The sequence below is a fragment of the Atta colombica genome, unplaced genomic scaffold (genome assembly GCF_001594045.1).
Source record: "Atta colombica isolate Treedump-2 unplaced genomic scaffold, Acol1.0 scaffold136, whole genome shotgun sequence".
NCBI classification, from domain to species: Eukaryota; Metazoa; Arthropoda; class Insecta; order Hymenoptera; family Formicidae; genus Atta; species Atta colombica.
This window is the reverse complement of record NW_017259224.1, coordinates 670,235-691,991: the sequence shown is the minus strand read 5'-3', so window position 1 is coordinate 691,991 and position 21,757 is coordinate 670,235. Positions and strand designations below refer to the sequence as shown.

The following is a 21,757-nucleotide window of genomic DNA, read 5'->3' as shown; positions in this document are numbered from 1 at the left end:
CGGAATTTTATACACAAAAAAGATCATTCTCAGATTTCTCTCTGAAAATACAGACCGTTTACAACGAATTTTAGGATAAGAATAAGAATAGATTTTTACGGTATAAAAAAATATATTTAATTCATTACAAAAAGATGGAGAATGTTAGTTGTAATATGCATACTCAGAGTAACTCACATTAAAAAAAATATCAGCGTATTAAGTTCGATGTAATAATAATTATTAGTCAGATTGTATACATTAGTATTATATTATTGCTAATTAATACATATATATTTGCTAATATAATAATATTGTTAGTATATACTATATTAATATATAAGCTCGTATATAAGTAATTTTACATACATAAATATTTTTTAATTACATCAGTAAATATTAATAATTAATTTCCTATGATTAGCCTATGTACAATTTCTTTAATGTGTATTATATCGAAATAGTGTCGAATATTGAAATTTATATAGCTATTTGGTAAACATACGTGATCAAGTGTTCAAGAAGTTAATCGTCATGTTGCAGATGTAATTATGCAACTATACGATTGAATAATACTGAAATACGATTACAATAAAGCTGAAAGTCTTTCCAGTGCAATAAAAGATCTTTTTGTCGTTAAATGTAAATAAATTTTACATAGTTTCAAAAGATATGAGAAAATGCACTGAAAATTTAATACACAATACTCATGTATATATACATTAAATGCTTCAGTATTAAATGGATAGACTTCATGAAAGCTTGCTTTGAAGTTCTGATTTTTAATAAAATAATTATTATAAAGTTTAATGAAACCTTGTATAGATTATGTGTCCACGATTAAAAATCAAATCGGTTTATTCGAATATTTATATTAAAACAATTAGTTATTTGCAGCACAAATAATACCGTACATGAAAATTTTTAAGCGACCAAAAGTAGTATATATTCGCTACTTTCTTTATATATTTTTCTTTTTCTTGTAAAGTATTATAAACAAGTATTATAAACAAAGTTATATTTTATTCTACGTTTCGATGAGTGATGCATCATATATGAATGCATATGCATGTCTGCTATCAAAAATCGATCTATACGTACATGAATACGTTGCTCGAAATTAAAGTTTAACCTTGATTTAAGCTTTGTAAATTGAACTTCCCCAAGCTCTAATTAAACTTAGAGTTTTATTCAATTTAGACATCCATTCCAATCCTTTTTCTCTCGTATCAGCTAATAAAAAATGCCTATGAAGACACAGGATTAAAAAAAAAATTATATTCTAATTCAAGAGCATATTTTTGTATTGCAATAGAATTAGAAGATAACTATACATACTCAATTATGGTTTCCTTTCCATCTGTCTTCATAATGAGAGTATTAGTATCTCCAGGTTGTACAGGTCTCGATATCTCGAGTAGAAATGTGTAAGGACGAGCATATTTCTCTCGATTTATAAATTGTACGTGCTTTGTAATGACATCTGCAATATCACAAAAATTAAAGCAATAATATTAAATCAAAAATTAAATTAATATAGATATAATGCAGAAATTATGTTAGGCGAAAGTTACCCTCCAAATCGAGATGTCCTACTGGACTTTTTTTGTGTTCGTCCTCAGGATGTACCCAATAATAAAGCTTAGCATCTTTAAGCCAACACCATCTTCGACGCCAAGCACCCAAATTTGTAATCTCTTCAAAGAGCGTCAAAAATCCACGATGCTCCACTGACACCGAGAGTTTACGCGATATACGCATTCGCAGATATCCTTCTAGTGGAGAATGTGACGAGATCTGAACGGAAAGGAACATTAAGTATGCGAAGAATAGACACATACTAACATTATGAATCTTGATTATACTGGAGAATTAATACACGTACGCCGAGCAAAGTAAGTTGGTCACGATTTATATCATCGAGGGTGAGGGATGTTGTCCCCGACAATTCAAAAGCCGGTGATCTGATTACATTTGGACCTGCTGGACTCTGTATTTCTGGCATTATAAACTGATTCTTTTTCTTTGGTGTCTTATTGACCGCCTACAAATGGATTCAACATTAAATCAAACCGTTCTTGTATTTATAATATTTTATAAAGAGAAAAGCAAGGAAGGATCTTGCTTTGAGACTTACTTTTACAGTATGACTGATATGATATTTTTTTTCATGTGGCAAATATTTTGGTTGCGTCTGAAAGGTATATACTTCAACAAGAATCTTGAAATCACTGTGCAAATTATCAAGTTTCAACATTGAAGTAAAACGGATGCACGAATCGCCTGGTTCAGCAGTTGCTACTTGAGTAGCGAAAACTTCCCCTAAATAATACATCAAGCAGACACAATGAAGATATGTATCTGCAACAAATTGCAAGATTATTATATTTAATACTTATTTCAATAGTTCCGTTTTACATAAAAAAAATAACGTAAAACTTGACTCTATTGTAACTTACTCATGCCCATATTTCGGAAATATTCTTGCTTGAGCGGTAACGTAATAGCAGAAATAGTTAATGATCCACTCCCCTGCACTTCCGGCGAGCCTGCCTTAACAGGTCTTAAAGTGCCTTCTCGTTTCAATCTCTGTACTTCATTCAATGCAGCTTGGCGTTTGTGAGCTAAATAAAAAATAGACATTTTTCACATTTAACAATATTTAAACTTTATATGCATTAAAATTAATATTCAATTTTATTATTATCTAATTTATATGTAAAAAACTCATATCATATAAAAATAAAAATTTACTAGCGACAAGCAGAGCCCATTCGCCTCCGACGTGCTCACTAGAACCGTTAAATTCGACAGTAGAATGACACAAATTCAGAGCTTTGCTAGCTTCTTCTATCTTTTTCTGTTGTGTTACAACAACTTCATCCAATAACTTTTTCACTTTCATTTGCACCAATATGGACTCATCTTCGCGTTTCTCTGTATCAAAAACTGAATCTGATCCTGTTTCGTGTCTTGCTGAATTAATTTTAGCCAACTGAAATTCAGTAATAATGTTATTATTCTTTGTCTCATCAATTATGATATTGAACAACTTACTTGAGATTGTTGTCGTCTATACGCACTAACCGTGCGTACTAATGGTACGCGCTTGTCACCATCTTCTAGTTTATCCGAATCTTTTAAAGGCGAACGATATCTGTGAAATTAAGAATAGTTTTATTTAAACAATTTTTAAAAAATAAATGAAGCAAGAAACATATTTTCGATAAAAATCGTGTATGAATGACTGTACTTGTAACTATTACACCCCATCGATGGACTTTCACCGCCTTTATTTATTTTAGGAGGTGTAGGACCTTCCTCCTTCACATCATTTAATTCTCGATGAATTGGATCAATATTTGGATAAATATCTTCATCAAGACATTCATCCAAATATTGATCCATTTCATCCAATACTGAAATGTCTGACGTAATACTATCAGGATCCGGTTCTATGCATCTCTGTAATTGTAATATTAAAAAACACATAAGTATATCTGATGTGTATTTAATAATATGTATTTAATAATATGTATTACGTTAAGATTAAATCTTTGTACCTTTTTGTTAAATAACGAACGTTCATCGAACTCGTGCAAAATACTGCGTCCAAAACTCATACGCCCAAAAGATGAATTTTGTACGCTTTCCTTATCACTTTCTTGATCAGTTTCATCATGCTGTAAAGAAGTGAAGAAGAATAAAATATTTCTTTTCACATATATTAATGTAAAAAGATTTTTGCTTTTGTTTTTAATATATTAAATGTAAAAATTTTTTAATTTTTATTATTTATTTTTATATTACTTGGATATAATAATCGGCTTCAGTTTCCGTCTCAGTTTCCGTTTCTGTTTTCTCATCGAAAGTAGCTGTTACAGGTTCGGTACTATCGACAGTATATTCCGAGTCACTTTCGCTTTCAGTAATTTCTATTTCCGACAGATTAGGATACAGAGAGCCTGGTTTTGGTGGACACACGCGGATACGTTTAATGTCGGATGTTGCATTTAAATGTTGAACTTTGGGTGGGCTTCCAACAACTAAAAAGAAACTCATAATGGTAAATATTATAACAGAAAAAGCGCAATGAAAGAAAAATGTTCTTTTTATATACCTTGCCTTTTTACTGGAGAAGATTTAGAATGATATGATATAATTTCTGGTAATGGTGGTGGCGGCGGCGGCTGAACAATCTGATCCTATATTTAATAAATAAAATATATAATTCGTATCACACAGTAAAAATTTTGTGCTACTCTTTTACGCATAAAATAACTTAATCTTACCGGGGCAGGAGTTGGCTTCACTGGACAAACAGGCGAATTCTTTGGCGACGATGATTTGCCTTCGCTACTTTCGCTCGTTCGAATGCAAGAGCCAGCGGCGGCACGAGCTACCTCCTTATTAGTATTAAACCGGGAACGTAACATTCCTAATTCACGCTGTCTCTCAACAAAAGTAGCTTGTAAGATGCGATTTTCCATTTCTTCTACTTTGTTGCCTTGTTCAAATATCGCACGTTGCTCCAGAACTGTTCTGCTTGGAATATCGACGTTTCGATTGTTCATTGAAGATGAATCTAAAGAATGAAATATTATTAGAGGAAAAGTCCCTATTATGAAATACTGAGTTTAAGTAAATACTGGAAGTGTATGGCAGAATTTAAAAAAATAATAAGTCATTTTAAAGGAAAATTAATAAGTTGTTATGTAAAATTTAATCCAAATACTATTTTTTCTGAAAATTAAAGAAATATAAAAATCCTGATTATTATATATAATTATTATTATTATTGTTAGATATTGTAAATCTCTATAAATATTTTTACAATTAAAAACTATATATACCCGTATTAGATCCTTGCTTATCTTTTTCTTGTAACTTCTTAGGCGGTATCGACATTGTAAGCGGTGCCTTAGGTATTAATGCTTCTCCCTTATTTCGTTCGAAAAACGCCATTCTTTCGGCAAGCGACATTTGAGCGGGATCTTTTGCCTTCGTCTCTGTGTTCTTAGCTTCAAATATCGATGCCTTACTCAACACCGAACCTGATGGTTGGACCAAAGTTTTTGGCGAACCGTTAAATCCTGTTCTCGACGGTAATCGAGAACTGCTAGTAGTATTCGCATTTTTAATATTTTCAGGAGTATTAGAAACTTTACTATCGTTGCTTCTAGAAGAGTTAACTGGACTTGCAATCACATTGGCATCACTTTCGGTTTTCTTGCCTCTTGGTGAATCGTCAGACTTAATAGGCAAAATTTGTTTCTTCTCTGCCTGCTGGTAAGCAGAGCTCTTATTAGGTGATAAACTTGTGATAACGTTTGATTTCTGGGAACAATGCTTATAGTCATACACAAGACGAGAATTGCTTTTTGTACGACTAAAGCCTTGAGCCTCCTGTAAATATTTTTAACTCCAAATGTGATCGTTCAATCATTACTTCTCTTCTTTCAAAGATATAAAAACAGTAGAGAATGAAAATATAAAAAATTTAATTTAAACACTTTACATATTTAATACAAATATGTATTTAAATATGTATATAAATATAGAAATTTTTACGAAGCTTTAGTCTTTCATTTTTAAGAATAAAATTATAATATGTTTTTTACCAAGTTTTCTAATACATTTTTATCCCATTTGAATTGTTTGATAGGACTTGAATCTTTGCTCTTCCATTTGTTACTTTCACTTGTGCTTGGTTGTGACTCCAATCCATTTTTAACTTGGTCGTTAAACTTTGCTTGTATTTTTTCTGCTTTACTATTTCCAGGTTTAATCTATAAAATAATTTGTATATTATAATACAAGATATGCAGATTACTTAATACATCATTTTATTAAAATAAAAAAATGATTATGAGCGTGAGTGCACTGATTTATCATGCCAAAGATCTCAAGTTCGATCCTGATAGGAAGATATTTACGCTCGTGTAAATCTCCTCTCGGAAAAGATCGGCAACCTCCCAAAGTATCCTTGTCCACAAAAATATTCCACAAAAATATCATAGAAAATCCATCATTCGAAACCAAATTAAAATTGTATGTCCCATATGCTCGTGGCAATGGAATAATCAGCGTGTGCACCACAAGCATATGAGAGAGATGTAACATAACCCAGAGTACATAATGTAAGAAGAAAAAGAAAGACTTGTAAGTCAAGTATTACAAAATACCTTGGAACTAGTTATAGTTGGATGAGATAAATCATCCTCCCAATTATTAATTGTTGAAGCTAAAGCTGCTAATCTATCAAGTCTAGCACCTCTCTTAACTGGTTTACCATCGTCGCTACTTTCTTCTGCAGTGAATTTTTCTTCTGTTCGATGTATAGGTGAACTTAATTCGTGATTGTTATCATCTATCAAAGGAAAAAATATTAATTCTTTTTGTTATCCATAAATATAAATTAAAAATAATTAATTTATCTATATAAATATCAATAAACATTAATTTATATAAATGTCAAATAAATTTTAAAAAAAAAATTTTTATATTACATTAGACGTATAAAAAAATTTAATATAACAACATTTTTTAATGTAAATTGTAATATAATTCTTCAAAAAAGTTTAAAATAGAACGAAAAAGCATGATTATGTATGTTGTATACATGCTATATGTATTAAGACATAAACAAGTATTAGAAACAAGTTTTGAAACAGCTTATGTGGGAGTGCTCTGTATGAATTGTGTGGGAGTAACCGAACGGAGAGATTCAAAATATATTTAAGCTTATACTATTCATGCAAAAGAGGACTTTAATTTGAAGTTCAGTACAATCTTATTTTGAAATGTTGCTTACCAGAATATAATTTTCCAAGTCTGTGTAACTTGGATCGCATATTATGAATTTGAAAATCACTATTCTCCTTGTTTTCTTGTTCATTATTTGGTGAAGTGATATTCCTTATAGGAGATTTGGTAGGAGAAAGTGCACTAACTGCAACTGCTTGGATTGGTGATTTAGCTGAATTTTCATTTGTTACTGCTAAAGATAAGATATTTCTTTTAACAAAAAGCTAACAGTTACAGATTTTATTTTAATTTATTTCAAATATATTTTTAACTGGCTATTAAAATTTTATATATAAACGCTATAAAATAAATCCTGGAAATATTACCTGTAGTTTGTTCTAACAAAGCATTTTTCAAAGGGCTCCGCCTTTTTTTAACATTATGTCCTGCATTTGACAACTTTTCATCCAGTTTCTCTCTCCTGGCTTTAGCTCGTTCCAACATACGCTATTTGTCAATAATCAATATATGTTAGATTGTAATATCACAAAAAAATAATTTATATTACATTTATATCATAATCTACAGCCAGAACATTTACATATTATAGATTTAATAATAACAATAATAATCTCAATGATTAATATCATGCCTACAATGAACATATTTTCTTAAAAAAATAAAGAACAAATCCGAAAATTTTAGGGCTTTGTTCCTACATGTTTTCATATGTACCAGTTTGTGACTGTCAAGAACCTGTGCTATAAAAATTGTATTGCACAATATAATCAATTCGACTGTATTGGAACAAATTAATCTGAAATGATAAAATTCAGATTCAAAATAAAAATTAGTTTGAATAAATTTAATTTAAAAAATTAAAAAATATAATTAACAAAAACAAATTGTACTTATATATTATACACTTATAACATATTTTTATTATATTATATTTATGTATTATATGTATATTTTTTTAATAAAATAATATTAAAGAAGGCTTTTAATGATTCTTTTCTGACGAATGTATGTTTTTAAATTACATCATTATTTAAAAAAAAAATCATAAATTTATAAATAATTTATTTCAAAATTGCATTTCATGTAAATGCAAGCTTTAAATGTTTCAACTTTAAGTTGAATTTTCTCACACTTAGAAAAGAATTTTCCGTAATGTCAAAATGAAGGACAATAAAGGACAAAATTAGAAATAAGAAAAATTGAGTTATGAACAAACAAATAAATTTAAAGAACAGTTAAAGGACATATGGTCATCATAGTCATGCCTCTCAAAAATACGTAAAAATTTTCATTAATTAATAAATAATGAGCAATAAAAGAGAATTTACATACAAGTATAAATCGTGAAATACAATCCGTGAAATACAATCATAACTACGTCACGGTAGGTGCTAGTATTTCTCCTATCGTAAGGCATCTATCTTAACAAGAAGACAAATAAAAAGGCAAGATCCTCACCTGGACGAAGGGCTCCATTGTTTCTGGATTGGCGTGATTATGTGTCCAAAGCTTGTCGATTCTCGCTTGAAATTTTGTTATGCAATCGCCACCGCCGATGTGAAAATTTTTAAAAAGACACCGAAGATCGGAACGATCTTTACGCTCTGCAACACAACGGGAGTAGCCTTTATTTCCAACCGTTGAATTTAAACACGGGCGCCATACTGACGAGAAACTACGAGGAGTGGGGAGCTTGGCGTGGGGGAAGGCGACGCGGTGAGGAAAGGGGAAGTGCGCGGCTACGACGTGGGGGTTATAGGGATTACAACAGACTACAGGGAGTAGGGAATCGTAGGGGAGCAATGGAGTATAGAGGAGTGGGCGGAATGACAGTTTACTCGCTGATTCCTCCAACCCGTTCTCTCGCGGGCTTGCGGCTGATATCAAACGCGTAAAATCGATGCATCGAAAAATGCGCGCCAAACGCGGCCTTTCACTTCGCAAACAGATGACAGAAACGAAGATTCGCAAACAATTGTGTAAGATCTGATTCAAATTAATGAATTCATGAATCAGATTCCATATTCAAAACAATAGGATTTTTTTCTATCGTCCTCTATCAACTTTTTTTTATCAGGGATATGAAAGGCTGACTGCAGAATGGACTAAATATTAGATGTGATTATCAAGAAGCGTCTTTGAAGCTGGTGTAACGATAACAAACCTTGCTTGTTTCGTGTGAGTCGAGATCGAATTACGAATGTCGAAGCCAAATCCAAGCTGACCCAGACTCCATACTGTACACTATCGTGAACTGTTGCGAACGATGTGAAGAGAGACGCGAAAAAGACGCGATAGACGCTGCGTCGCAGTGACGTAGCCACGAATTTCTCCCCGCCCATTAACAAAGTAATTAAAATCTTTTTATTTTCATGTAAATAAAAAAGAAAATTTTTAAAGAGAAATTAAAGTAGAAATTACACGTTTCAATCTGTAAACGGTTAACGATTTAATTCAATCGGTTAACAAAGAAATTTGTATTTCGATGTTGTATAATAACAATTTTTTTTTAAATAACATATTTTTTTAAAATAAAATACACAACGCTCTTTGATAAATAATAAACATTTTGGAAAGAAAAAAATGAATTTGTTGTAGGCAGACGCAAAGTCGTTAATTGAATTTTTGCAAATGTCGAAATAATAAAATATTGAAAATATATGTTTCATGCTCCAAACTTTTTTTCAGGGAATAAAAGGATGGATTGAGAAAAAGTACGCGAAGGATGTTTCTGGAGAGAATGCTAATTGAAACTTTCATGGAAAGCTAAAGCTCTAAACTTTTTTTTTTAAAAGAGAAAATATTAATTTGTTCTTATTCTCCGATTCTTAGGCTAGGGCTCTTTAAATAGATTACTTCAATTTAATAATACGCTACTGATACGACTGTGCGATTCCACTGACTCTGTGTAAGGTCGCTATTTCATTTGTACGTTTTTTATTAGCAAGTCTGATTAGCTACAAGATAAAGAGATCCGAGAATCTCTCTGTCCTTTATCGTTGTATGGCAGAAACAAATAAAAGAGCACCCTAACACGATTTAAAATCACGTAATTGGTCCATAGAAATTTCTTTCGAAATTTCTCGAAACCAAAAAAATTTTAGTCAGATTGAAATGTGGATATTTATTCGTGATAGAAGACTATTTCAATTTAGATGTATTATTCTCACGATTTTCACTGATTAATGATGAATCTTCTATCAATTTTATTTTATTGTTTGATGACGAAAGTTTTGAGATTTTTTGAAGATACTTAACAAGACCATCCGCACAAAGATGAAATATAAAGATCAGTCTATCTGTTTTGGTCTCTTGACGTAGTTTACTATGAGCGACTGTATGTATCATTATTATGTATCATTAGTATATTAAATTATTTCTATATACGATTTAGATTTTGTATGAATTTTGAAAAAGACGCTATGAACTCAAGATGTTAATCATATTGTAAAAAAATATATATACTTTAAGCATGTCATCCTTATAATTTTGTTCGTAACTGTTGTCGTTTCAAATATTTCTATATATTGCTAAGCAAAAAAGTAAGCGATTTTTTGTTTTGTTTAGAAATTAATTAAGAAATATTTTAAAAATAAATATAGAATATATTAATTCTAAAATGTTATACATGTGACGATGATTGCCATGTTCTGGCACATAATAAAAAGTATAAAAATTTTGTTACTACAAAATGCGTATCATCACCATATCGTGTTAAACACATTAAGTGTTAATGTCCAGTCGTGCATTATTTATCTCGGGACGTTTATCTCGTACTCTTGGATGGGAAGTGCTTCGTCATACATGGGACGACTCATCCCCAGTATCAGCCGCCATAGCTTCGCGATTTTCGTATGCCCAAAAACCGTGGAATTCGATCAGGATACTGACCATTGTGTCCCCTTGTCCACTTTTGCAATTAGAACATTTTAGTTACAATTTTAGTTACGCATTTTCATCACACACATAATATATTTAATATCTCCTTACCAAGACAGTAAATCCTGCAGCGTAATTTTACACGGATCTGCTGGCTTCACCATATCGAATATCTCATCTTTAACATCTTCAAAACTAACAGGCTCTTGACCATGCATCGTCATTTGTTCTTGTATCGCCTAGAAAATGATATTTTAGCGTTTTTCACTTCGTGATTCAGAAAAAAATAAAATGTAAAAAAATTTATATTATAATATAAATATAATACCCTAAAAAAATAATTCAGACAAAAAGTATCCAAGTAACCACGATTGTTAATGTCGAGAATTCGAAAGAGGTAATGAAGACTTTGAGGTTCGTGCCGATTCTCTAATGCTAAAACGAAATCCAAATACGTTTTATAATCCATCTCGCCTTCATAGGTGAGACATTCTTGAAATACTCGTTCGAGAAAAACACCGGTTAGAGTACCAGTGCCATATCTGTTAATAAAACAATTATATTTTTAACATGTATTAATATAACACTATATGGCATAACATTTTAAATTTATTACCCAGCGAGTTCCTCTTTATTCAACATTCCATTGTGATCTCTGTCCAGATTAAGATATTGTCCGTAAACTTTAAGGGCTGAAGGCGCAGAGAACCAATTGGCTTCTTGCAAATCTTTCGGCAAATCCTCGTCTCTCAATTCTAGAAGATCGTCTAAAAAGCTACAGGCTAAAATATCCTGAATACGAACTCTTCCGGTTCGAAGCGGGTCTAAGAAAAACAAGAATTTCCTGACGGCTGTGCACACGTAAAACGAATGGAAGGACTTTTCCAAGCCTTCAAGTTGTGGCAATGTTGGTATCAGTTCTAAGATATAATTTTCCAAATCCTGAAAATAAGTGAATTAAAAGAATGTACTATTAAGATGTATTTATTAAGATTTCACTTATAAAAATCTAATCTGAGATATTTAGAAAATTAAAAAATAAATACTGTTTTCTTTATTCAGGAAAAAATTTAAAGCTTCAATCTGTAACAATTTTAGTTAGCATTCTCTTTGTAATCTCATATATCGTATATTGTACATTAATATTTCTTTTTTCAATGTATTTTTACAACTGAGGATGAAATATTTTGATTTTATTTTAATATTCGCTGTAGAAATGTTTCATGAAGAAATCTGTTTTCTATGAAAATTTGATTCTTTTTTGTAACAATTTCATATCAAAAAGTACATTTCTCTTTATCTGAAATAAAAATATAGTATACTGCAAATAATAAAACATTTTAGATTATAGACTCACCGACTCTCTGAGATAACCCTGTCCTGTAATATCATATAAAGATAATCCAATCCTTGTTTGATGTAACCAAACTTTTCGCATGACATAATTGAATAATGCCATTATGCTAATTCTACCATGTAGATCTCCTTGCTGTAGTTTAGCAAAAACAACTGCAGTAAAATACGGACTGCATTTTGCTCCTGCCAGTTTGCCTACTTTCTTAAAGTCCTCATAATTAATTAATTGCTCGTCTCCTGACAAAGGCGGGCTGTGATGTTTGTCCAACAAAACCCAGAGTGCTTTCAATTCGTGATTATCAAGTAATTGTCTAGAACGTCTTTGTAGGAATAAGGCGCGTGTTTCCTCACGTAATTTTTGTGGTAGAATCTCATCTTCTTTCGGCAACTAAAACAGTATTTTTTATAACATATAACAGAAATATACTTCAAAGTTCAAGTCTACAGGATACAAATAATACCTTGAAATAGAATTTTGGTATGACTTTATAAGTGCAATCATTTTTAGTCTTCACACCTTTCCACTGCTGATACATCTTCTGAAAGTATTCGTCTTCCTTTTTTTCATCTTCTTGAGAATTCACATCAGCTGTAATAGTATGTCTCATGATATTCATTGAAACAAATAAGCAAGGCATTTTTTTTATTTATAATGGTTATTTGCATTATACTAGCTATATATATATATATTATATTCTAAAAGTATTATATTTCTAAATTCTTGCTATACATGAAATCAACAAGTTAAATGTGAAAACATATAAATATTTTAACTTTTAGTATGGATAGGTAAGGTGATCATAGAACTTTAGATATAGTTTTCTTGTTCTTGAAAAGGAAAATAAAAATTATTGTCCAGAAGACTTAAGTACATTAATTTTTATATTCTTCTCATAAGAATATAATTATATATAATGTAAATTTAATTGTAGTATAATAAAAAAGATAACTATAAAATTAAAAACTTTTTTGAGATATTTTGAGCATCTCGTCTATCAACTTACGTATTTTTAAACCTACCTATTTCTAAAAGTCGATTAAACATTCATTATTGTCATGTTATTTAAGAGTATGCATGTATTATTTCATTATTAAAATTTATTATAGCATATTAATCGCATTTATATCGGTATTCATAGTCAGGCCTTATATTTAAGGCTTAAATTTTATCTTCAGATGCTGTACGAATTATTTTATTGGCCACTGAATATCTAAAGATAAATTTAAGGAAGCCTTAAATATAAGGTCTGACTATGAAAGAGAGAGTATAAATACAAACATTAGATTCTTCAATTAAATTCTTCTTTCTCTTTCTATAAATCAGTCTTTAATATGTATTAATTCAATATAGTGCAAGTGACCGAATTCATCATTAAAAGATACACATATGTTTTAGAAGAAATGCTGTTTTTATTAAAAGACAAAGGCATATACGTACATTTCTTTGCTGAAGCGTGATTCCGCAGTAGCATTTCTAGCTCCATGTCCTCGCGAACGTCGTGTTTCAACGTACGTGTCCTTTTTTTTTATATAAAGAATTATCGCATACCTTTACATTTAGATTATTTCTTTGACTATTCTTATGTTATATTATTCTTTCCTTTGCATCAAACTGACGTATTATCTTTAATGTGAAGTCTCTTTTGACAGTTCTTGAAATTAGGCTTGGTAGCCTCCTTTTGCTCCTTTAACCTCTTTTTTTATATGATACTTGAAATTATATGATACTTGAACTTTGAATATGTTATTATTCTCAGATTATTCTCCCTAATTTCTTAAAGTTATAAATGATTCTGACTTTTTCCTATTGTTTTGTCTTAACAAGTTCAAAATACTTGCAGACCCTCTTTCGGTCGCTTTGGTTATGTCACGCTGTATCAACCAAGGGATGCAAACGGAGAGTTTCGAAGGTTTCAAGCGTCGCGGACAGTGCTCGACGATCACACGTTTGTTCTCCTTTAGTTCCTGCAATCGAAACGGGAGTAATGGAACACGAGAATCAGATTTTGCATCGCGCGCGATCGTGCGCGCGCGTACAGCTCTTCTACGTGCAGGACAAGCTCGCGGTGCAGATTTGTAGGTTAGGTTAGGTTGACGTCGCGCGGAACAACGCGACCAACGCGATGTTTACAGCGAGCAGCGGCGGGATTATTTTGATTACGTGGCGAACGCGGGGCGCTCGAGCCTCATCACGAGAGACTCGGCGTATTGTTGACGTCGTCGAAGACGCGACGATGCACAGTGATGACAGATAAGAGGCCACGGACGGTTAAGCAGCAGCGATGATCCTCTTCAGAGTAGGCTCGATCTTCGGCTTCTTGATCCTGGTCAGCGGATTTCGGGAATACAGTAAGAAGGATCTGATCAGCCTGCGGGAGGAGGTACGATCCATGTTCGATTATGCCTACTCCGGCTACTTGACGCACGCCTATCCGTATGATGAACTGCGCTCGCTGAGCTGCGATGGCTTCGACACATGGGGCAGCTTCTCCCTAACCTTGATCGATGCTCTGGACACTCTCGCGGTTATGGGTAACTTCTCCGAGTTCCGTCGCGTAGCCGAGCTGATCGGCACGAGGACAAACTTTGAGGCTAACATCAACGTGTCGGTGTTCGAGACTAATATCCGAGTGGTCGGCGGGTTGCTGAGCGCTCATCTGTTGTCACGTAGAGCCGGTGTCAAGCTGGAACCCGGCTGGCCCTGCAACGGCCCGCTGCTACGCCTTGCCGAGGACATGGCCAAGAGATTGATCGCCGCGTTTGATACGCCCACGGGGATGCCATACGGCACAGTTAATCTCAAGTACGGAGTACCGGAAGGTGAGACCAGTATCACATGCACCGCTGGCATTGGTACCTTCCTGCTGGAATTTGGCACTCTCTCCAGACTGACCGGTGATCCACTGTACGAGGAGGTGGCCATGAATGCTATAAAGGCGCTGCACTATTACAAATCCAGCATTGGCCTAGTTGGTAATCATATAGACGTCCTAACCGGCCACTGGACCGCTCAGGATTCCGGTATAGGCGCCGGAATAGACTCTTACTTCGAGTACCTGGCAAAGGGTACACTGCTCTTTCAGGATCCCCTGCTGGCCTCGATATTCCAGGAGCATAAACAGGCTATAGAGAAATACATTCGACGAGAAGACTGGCATTTGTGGGTCTCCATGACCAAGGGTCAAGTGACTCTACCAGTCTTTCAATCTCTGGACGCGTATTGGCCCGGCGTGCTGAGTCTCTTTGGCGAGATTGGCGACGCGATGAAATCCTTACACAATTACCATCGTGTGTGGAAGCAATTTGGATTTACCCCAGAATTTTACAATATACCACAGGCCGAGGCAGGGACCAACAGGGAAGGTTATCCATTGAGGCCAGAGCTTATAGAATCTGTCATGTATCTTTACAGAGCAACCAGAGATCCGTATTTAATCCAAGTAGGAGTGGACATCCTGAGGAGTCTGCAACACAGCGCGAAAACCACATGTGGTTATGCGACCATCAATGACGTCCGGGACCATCGTAAAGCAGACCGAATGGAATCTTTCTTCCTCGCGGAGACCACCAAGTACCTGTACCTTCTTTTCGACACCGACAACTTTATTCACAATACTGGTTCTGAAGGCGAGATAATCGACACTCAATGGGGCCAGTGTGTGGTGGATGCCGGCGGATATATCTTCAACACTGAAGCTCATCCAATCGATCCTGGTGCTCTCTATTGTTGTCGGCCAGCGCAGGGGATCTTCCCGGAAGAGAGGTCGATCCTGAGGAGATTCGTCCCGATGAGAGATGCACTGATGGACAATGCCTCACCAAACGAGCTTTATTCTGAAACGGGTGTCTCTAGCAAGAATCCAGACGTGTTGCCAATCACGATTACGAAGCTCTCCGAGATCAGGCATTATTCTGTAAACGAGAAGAAGGATGTTTTCAACGAGAGCGTTTCGTCAAACATCTCGTCAACGGATTCGTCGGATTCCATCGGACATGAAAACGTCAGAGACGAGGAAACCGAAAAATCGAATCGGAGCGAAATCCGATTGTCGACGACGCAGGTTCTTCCACCTTCGTCAATGATCTACAAAACCGACGACAGCGACGGTACCGATGGTTCCGATAATTTTGAACTCCCAATATTGTCCAACGGACAATACTCTGCTCCTGGACTTGCGACGGAGGATGGGACACGACGGAACACCACACCAAGTCCCGTTAAGGCCAGATTCGAACCACAAATAATGCTGGAGAACATCAGACGTGGGAATCTTTATCCGACCAATGTTACAGCGAGGCAGAATTATCAGATTTTGTCCTGTCAAACTCAACCATTCCTACAACGAATGTCGATCATAGGAGAATTTTTTTAAAAAGAAACGCGCCGCAAAGAAGTCTTTGATACGAATCTGTTATGGCGATTCTTAAAGTATTTTTGATTCGCGCGTCTTTGTTATGAGAATGAAACTACGCGGGCCTGTGTCACTCGCGTACGTTGTACTTTAGAATATATTCCTGTGATATAATTGTTGTTGTATAGTTTCTAACAAATATAAGATATTGCAAGCATATGACAGTCTTTTCACACTGGCAATTTTATTTTTTTATTTCAAACGTAAATTTTAAAAAATAAAAAATCATTTAATATTTTATACTATTATTTGATATTTTATATGTATAATATAAATAAATTCTTTTTCTTTACACTTTCGCAAAAAGTTCTAACGATGTTTAAATTTTATTATTTGTAATTCATTTAACTTTTTATGAAAGAAAATAAAATCTTTACATTTCATAATTGTGAAGTAGTTTAGATCTTGTCATTTCTTCGACGCCAAGCCAAATTTATAATATCCTCAAAGAATGTCAAAAATGTACGATCCACGGACACCTAGAGCTTAAGCTATATATAAATTTAGATGCTTGACGTTAAAAATCCAGCAAACAAGAATGGAATTAAAATAGATCGAAATTTTTTTTATCCAAATGCATATTTTAAATAGCGAATATTTTTTTTGGATTTAATTAGATTCAATTGGGTTCAATTAGATGCAATTAGATTGAAACTGCATTTCCTATTTAAAATTTTGAACAGTATTCACAATGTGTGTGTTGTGCACAGAAAAAGCTAATATTATTTTTAGATTGAAAAGCATAGAGATATGCTCCATACAATTCCTATAAATGAATAAAAATGTATTCAGAATTGAAAAGCATTCATTTTAATATTCGTAAATCAATCAATATTTCTGAAAATCTGAATCCAATTCATTTCAATCCCTTCTCGTTTGCTGAGGAGGTGCTGGCTTGAAGATGTTAAGCTTTGAGTACATCCTGACGACGAATATAAGAAGAGTCTAGTAAACATCTAGACTTCGAAGGTAACTTTCGGCTAACATAATTTCTATATTATATTTATCCATGATGCAGGTCTACCCAAGAGGAGAAGATCTATAGATTTAATGCTGAAACGGTGCATAAAGGTGCATCAAGTTTCAAGCAATAGAAGCAGCAATTAATCAACGAGGTGATTTTTACAATGATGTAAAAAATATTTTTGCTCGCATCGCCAGCTAATTGATTGCTGCTTCCATTGCTTGATGCCTAACACTTACATGTGAACGCACCTTAAAGCTACTTGCATTAGCTGCAGCATTGGCTAAAATAGAACCGACAATCAGCAATCATAATTGACAATCTATAATATGATTACGACCTATAACAGGTTTATTATTCTTAGAACTTTTTGTTCCTTATATTTTTTAAATACATTTTAATTACATTTTGAAAATTTTAAAATTTCTTCTGTAATATCAACCGTGCCATATATCGACATTACCTTTTAATCAACATGGCGATGAGATTGATCGCTTGTTTTTTTTATATAATCAGTGAAATGTACGTTTTTCCTTATATATAAATTGTACATATAAATGAAACGTGTATATTAATATTAATATCATAAAAACGATATAAATTATTTTTCTTGTGTTATTTCGGATTCACTTCACCATGGCTGATAAAAGACAGCACAGTTTGTCGGTGAGAATTAAAATGTGTATATGCAGCTGAATATTAAATAAAATACAATTTTTTGCTAGTTTTGTAAACGAAAGCATTGCTATATAAATAAATTACAATAGTATTATTTATTTTATACAAGTTTTCTGGTTTATAACAACTGGTTACAACTGAAATGCCGTCTAACCTCTTTGTTTACTAAAAAAAAATATTTGGATTGATCTTTAATTTGTATTATGTACAGAAAGAAGAAATAGCGAAGCAGTTTATGCTGCCAGAGAGGAAAAGCAAAATCGCAACGTTATTGAAACAGGACGGTCAAGCATATTGTATTTGTAGAAGCTCCGACAGTTCTCGCTTTATGATGTGAGTAAAATTGTTCAGAGAAATCAATGTCCAGAATTATTTTTGTCTAATTTAAGGCAAGATTATGAATCTTACATGTTTTATTATTTCAGAGGATGTGATGCATGTGAAGAATGGTACCATGGTGATTGCATAAACATAACCGAAAAAGAAGCAAAACATATAAAACAATTTTTCTGTGTTGTAAGTGAATGAATGATTTCTATATAAGCGAATTTTTTAAAATAATAATGAAAGGCAGTTTAATGTAAAATAATTATTATATTCAGCGCTGTAGAGAAGAAGATCCAACATTGATAACACGATACAAACCACGTAGGATTGATCAAGATGACAGGAAACATAGAAAATACAAAGAGAAGGAAAGAGGGCATCGATACGAATATGACGCGCCATGGGGTCCTAAAGTAGAAAAAAAATCCTCCAAACGCTGTGGAGAGTGTACAGGATGTCTACGTACAGAAAATTGTGGCAAATGTGACGCTTGCAGGTAACATAATAAAAGACTGATTGACAAAGTCATCATTTGTGCGAAACAGTTTTTCTTACAAAATTAATCTTTTTGGATTTCATACGTATAGGCATCTGAAGAAATTCGGACCTTCGGTACGACTGAAGCTCAGATGTATTCAACGTACTTGCCGTGTAGTAGGTGATCCGCTAAAACCGTCCAAAAGTCTCAATAAGGGAACGAAATTAACCAAGAGACGGAAGAGGGATTCGAGTAACGAGAGGAACGAGTATTTGGAACCACCGCGCCATTGTTATGGACCCACATGCACGAAACAATCGCGACCCGGTAGCAAGTATTGCTCTGACGATTGCGGTTTGAAGCTGGCAACGAGTAGAATCTATCAAGTGCTGCCGCAGCGAATACAGGAATGGTCGTTGACCACATGCATCGCGGAGCAAAATAACAGACGCGCTCTGGAAACCGTGAGAAAGCAGCAACATGATGTCCGTAGAATATTGCAAGAATTAGAAAAGAGACACATCGAATTAGACCGTATTGTCGAACGTGCGAAGCACGCGTCCATCGATCCACAAGCTGAAGTGGATGACAATGACGACACAGAGAGCAGCATGTACTGTATAACGTGCGGCCACGAAGTCAACTCAAGAACCGCCATTAAACATATGGAAAAATGTTTCAATAAGGTATTACAAGTTATAGGAAATTGTCGATTATTTGGCTTTACGAGTTCCTAAATGGTTCTAAAGTTGAGTTCATAAATGGGAGCATTTACAGAAACTTAGAATATTGTATGTATATTTATCATTTAGTTAGTGAGTCTCACTTTAGTTCATAAGTTTTATAGTTTATTCTATAGAATGAATTTCTCTTTTTTTTTCTCGAGATCAAAGTGCTTATTCAGATTGTAATTTGCAGTACGAATCGCAAGCGTCCTTCGGCTCGATTTTTAAAACACGCATCGAGGGCCAGGTGATGTTCTGCGACTTCTACAATCCTGGAAACAGAACTTATTGCAAAAGGCTGCGTGTTCTCTGTCCCGAACACTGTAAGGATCCGAAAATTGGCGACGCTGAAGTATGCGGTTGTCCATTAGTCACGAACGTCTTCGATGCCACGGGCGAATTCTGTCGCGCGCCTAAAAAGAGCTGCGTAAAGCACTACATGTGGGAGAAATTACGACGAGCAGAGATCGACATGGAGAGAGTGAGGCAGTGGTTGAAGATCGATGAGCTCGTGGAGCAAGAGAGGCAGATCCGGTCGAACATGGCGACGCGAGCTGGTGTATTAGCTCTGATGTTACACTCTACTTATAATCACGAGCTAATGGAACAGATGACGCAGGAACAGAGTAGAGAACAACTGCAGGCAATGGAAGAAGAATTACAAAGAAGATACGGTGGACATCAACAGAAGGAACAACGCATGGAATAATCTTTATTATACTTAAGTAACCATTACTAGACCTGTAACTTTCAGCTGCACTTATCACATTTTTTTTATTTCCTCTTTTTTTAAATATATATATTTTTCAATATATATTAAGAGATGAAAATGTAAAAAAAGAATGCAGCTAAATGACCTGTAGTGTTATTTTAACATATTGTTTGTTTGGAATTACGCGTAGCACGGTCGATAGTCCTAAACAAATATAAATCGCGTGGACTGAGAACAAAAATTGACGAGTCACAGAAAGTTGGTACAGTAGTTGTAAACGTGTACTATAATGTAATGTGCGTATATACATATGTATATTATATTATGTACCTGTTAATGTAAAATAGATTAAGATAATTTCATAAGATGAATAATAGTTCTTTTAAGCTCTGCCATTTTTAAATAAATTTACATAAAGTCTAAATACATTCTGATGACACGTTTATATCTTCGAAGAAAATATATGTGAAAAAAAGAATATTTGTTAATATTCATTCTGTAATCGTACTTACGCTCAGATGATGTTCAAACATATTATAATCCACGTTCTCAATTAATATAAAACTGAAGAAATCTCCAAAAAAGTGGTATGCAACAGATGGAGAAGCAGATATTTCTTTTCGGCAATATTCGTTATTATTTACATTATAGTATATAGAGATGCAGACGTCAGGATTTTTCACACACTCCGACAATTAATCATTTCAACAAAAACCATTTATTCACAGGTCGTAGCCTCTGCGGATGCAAAATAACACGCCAAACTAGCGATCTATCGCTTAGCTTCGGAAAATAATCGCGCATAGAATGGACATATTTTTTATTCCTCTCAGGAGAACCGCCTGTTTCGAATCGCTTCCCCTTAAATGCATTAAATGACGCGATATTTGCTGAGCTCTTTGTCATCGATCGCTGGAACTATTATTAGTTATCGTCATTTTGGAAGTTTACGTAAAATATCAAATAGACAATAAGTATCATCCTCCGTCTATGGAACCGAGAGTGCTATCTCAGGACACACTTTCAATAACTAACATTGCTTTACTCACAATATATCTATATATAACAAACATAATAATATAAACTTATGCGATGCAATAATTAATAATTATTAAACAAATGTGTCAATGTGATGGCAGTACGAAGCTAATGCATATCCGGATGTCCGTACAAATTATGCGATAAAAGTTAACTTTCTAATGTCCATTTCTATCAATTGTTTTTTTTTATCTTGATTTAATGTAGTCTTTACTCTTTATAACTTTTAGAATTGTAGAAAAAAATAAAAAAGTAAATTACACCGAATTAATCTACACATTGATAGAAACGTACTAACTCATGTAATCTTAAACTAATTGTTTCGCGATAAAGACTGCGAGAAGCAATCAGTGGATAGGCCACGATGGAATTAATCGTCGAGTTCGTAATAGACAAAATTTGAAAGTGCGTGTATCGGAAACAAATTATATGCGAATTAAA

General features: G+C 33.8%; 4 protein-coding genes across 4 annotated transcripts; 2 read left to right on the top strand and 2 right to left on the bottom strand.

The window, feature by feature from the left end:
• Window positions 1–1,058: 1,058 nt before the first annotated feature.
• On the bottom strand, window positions 1,059–9,651 carry LOC108684583 (actin-binding protein anillin). Its single transcript, XM_018188976.1, has 20 exons — window positions 8,912–9,651; window positions 8,206–8,351; window positions 7,113–7,233; window positions 6,794–6,979; window positions 6,165–6,349; window positions 5,601–5,768; window positions 4,833–5,265; window positions 4,272–4,564; window positions 4,100–4,184; window positions 3,790–4,025; window positions 3,543–3,662; window positions 3,233–3,444; window positions 3,037–3,136; window positions 2,734–2,974; window positions 2,439–2,603; window positions 2,117–2,340; window positions 1,865–2,023; window positions 1,554–1,776; window positions 1,318–1,462; window positions 1,059–1,226 (listed from the first exon to the last, which is right to left on the bottom strand). The coding sequence occupies exons 1-20, from the start codon at window positions 9,087–9,089 to the stop codon at window positions 1,118–1,120; spliced, it is 3,729 nt and encodes a 1,242-aa protein (XP_018044465.1). The 5' UTR covers window positions 9,090–9,651; the 3' UTR covers window positions 1,059–1,117.
• Window positions 9,652–10,386: 735 nt separating this feature from the next.
• On the bottom strand, window positions 10,387–13,475 carry LOC108684619 (serine/threonine-protein phosphatase 2A regulatory subunit B'' subunit gamma-like). The gene is made up of 7 exons (XM_018189039.1): window positions 13,421–13,475; window positions 12,444–12,571; window positions 11,984–12,370; window positions 11,243–11,568; window positions 10,955–11,168; window positions 10,738–10,865; window positions 10,387–10,657 (listed from the first exon to the last, which is right to left on the bottom strand). Exons 1-7 carry the CDS (start codon window positions 13,464–13,466, stop codon window positions 10,546–10,548), a joined length of 1,341 nt encoding a protein of 446 aa, XP_018044528.1. The 5' UTR covers window positions 13,467–13,475; the 3' UTR covers window positions 10,387–10,545.
• On the top strand, window positions 13,467–16,568 carry LOC108684617 (ER degradation-enhancing alpha-mannosidase-like protein 2). Its single transcript, XM_018189037.1, has one exon. It carries the CDS (start codon window positions 14,265–14,267, stop codon window positions 16,353–16,355), a length of 2,091 nt encoding a protein of 696 aa, XP_018044526.1. The 5' UTR covers window positions 13,467–14,264; the 3' UTR covers window positions 16,356–16,568.
• A 1,383-nt stretch (window positions 16,569–17,951) lies between these two features.
• LOC108684618 (CXXC-type zinc finger protein 1-like) lies at window positions 17,952–21,720 on the top strand. The gene is made up of 6 exons (XM_018189038.1): window positions 17,952–18,024; window positions 18,248–18,369; window positions 18,462–18,552; window positions 18,639–18,859; window positions 18,951–19,527; window positions 19,760–21,720. The coding sequence occupies exons 1-6, from the start codon at window positions 17,995–17,997 to the stop codon at window positions 20,273–20,275; spliced, it is 1,557 nt and encodes a 518-aa protein (XP_018044527.1). The 5' UTR covers window positions 17,952–17,994; the 3' UTR covers window positions 20,276–21,720.
• Window positions 21,721–21,757: the final 37 nt, after the last annotated feature.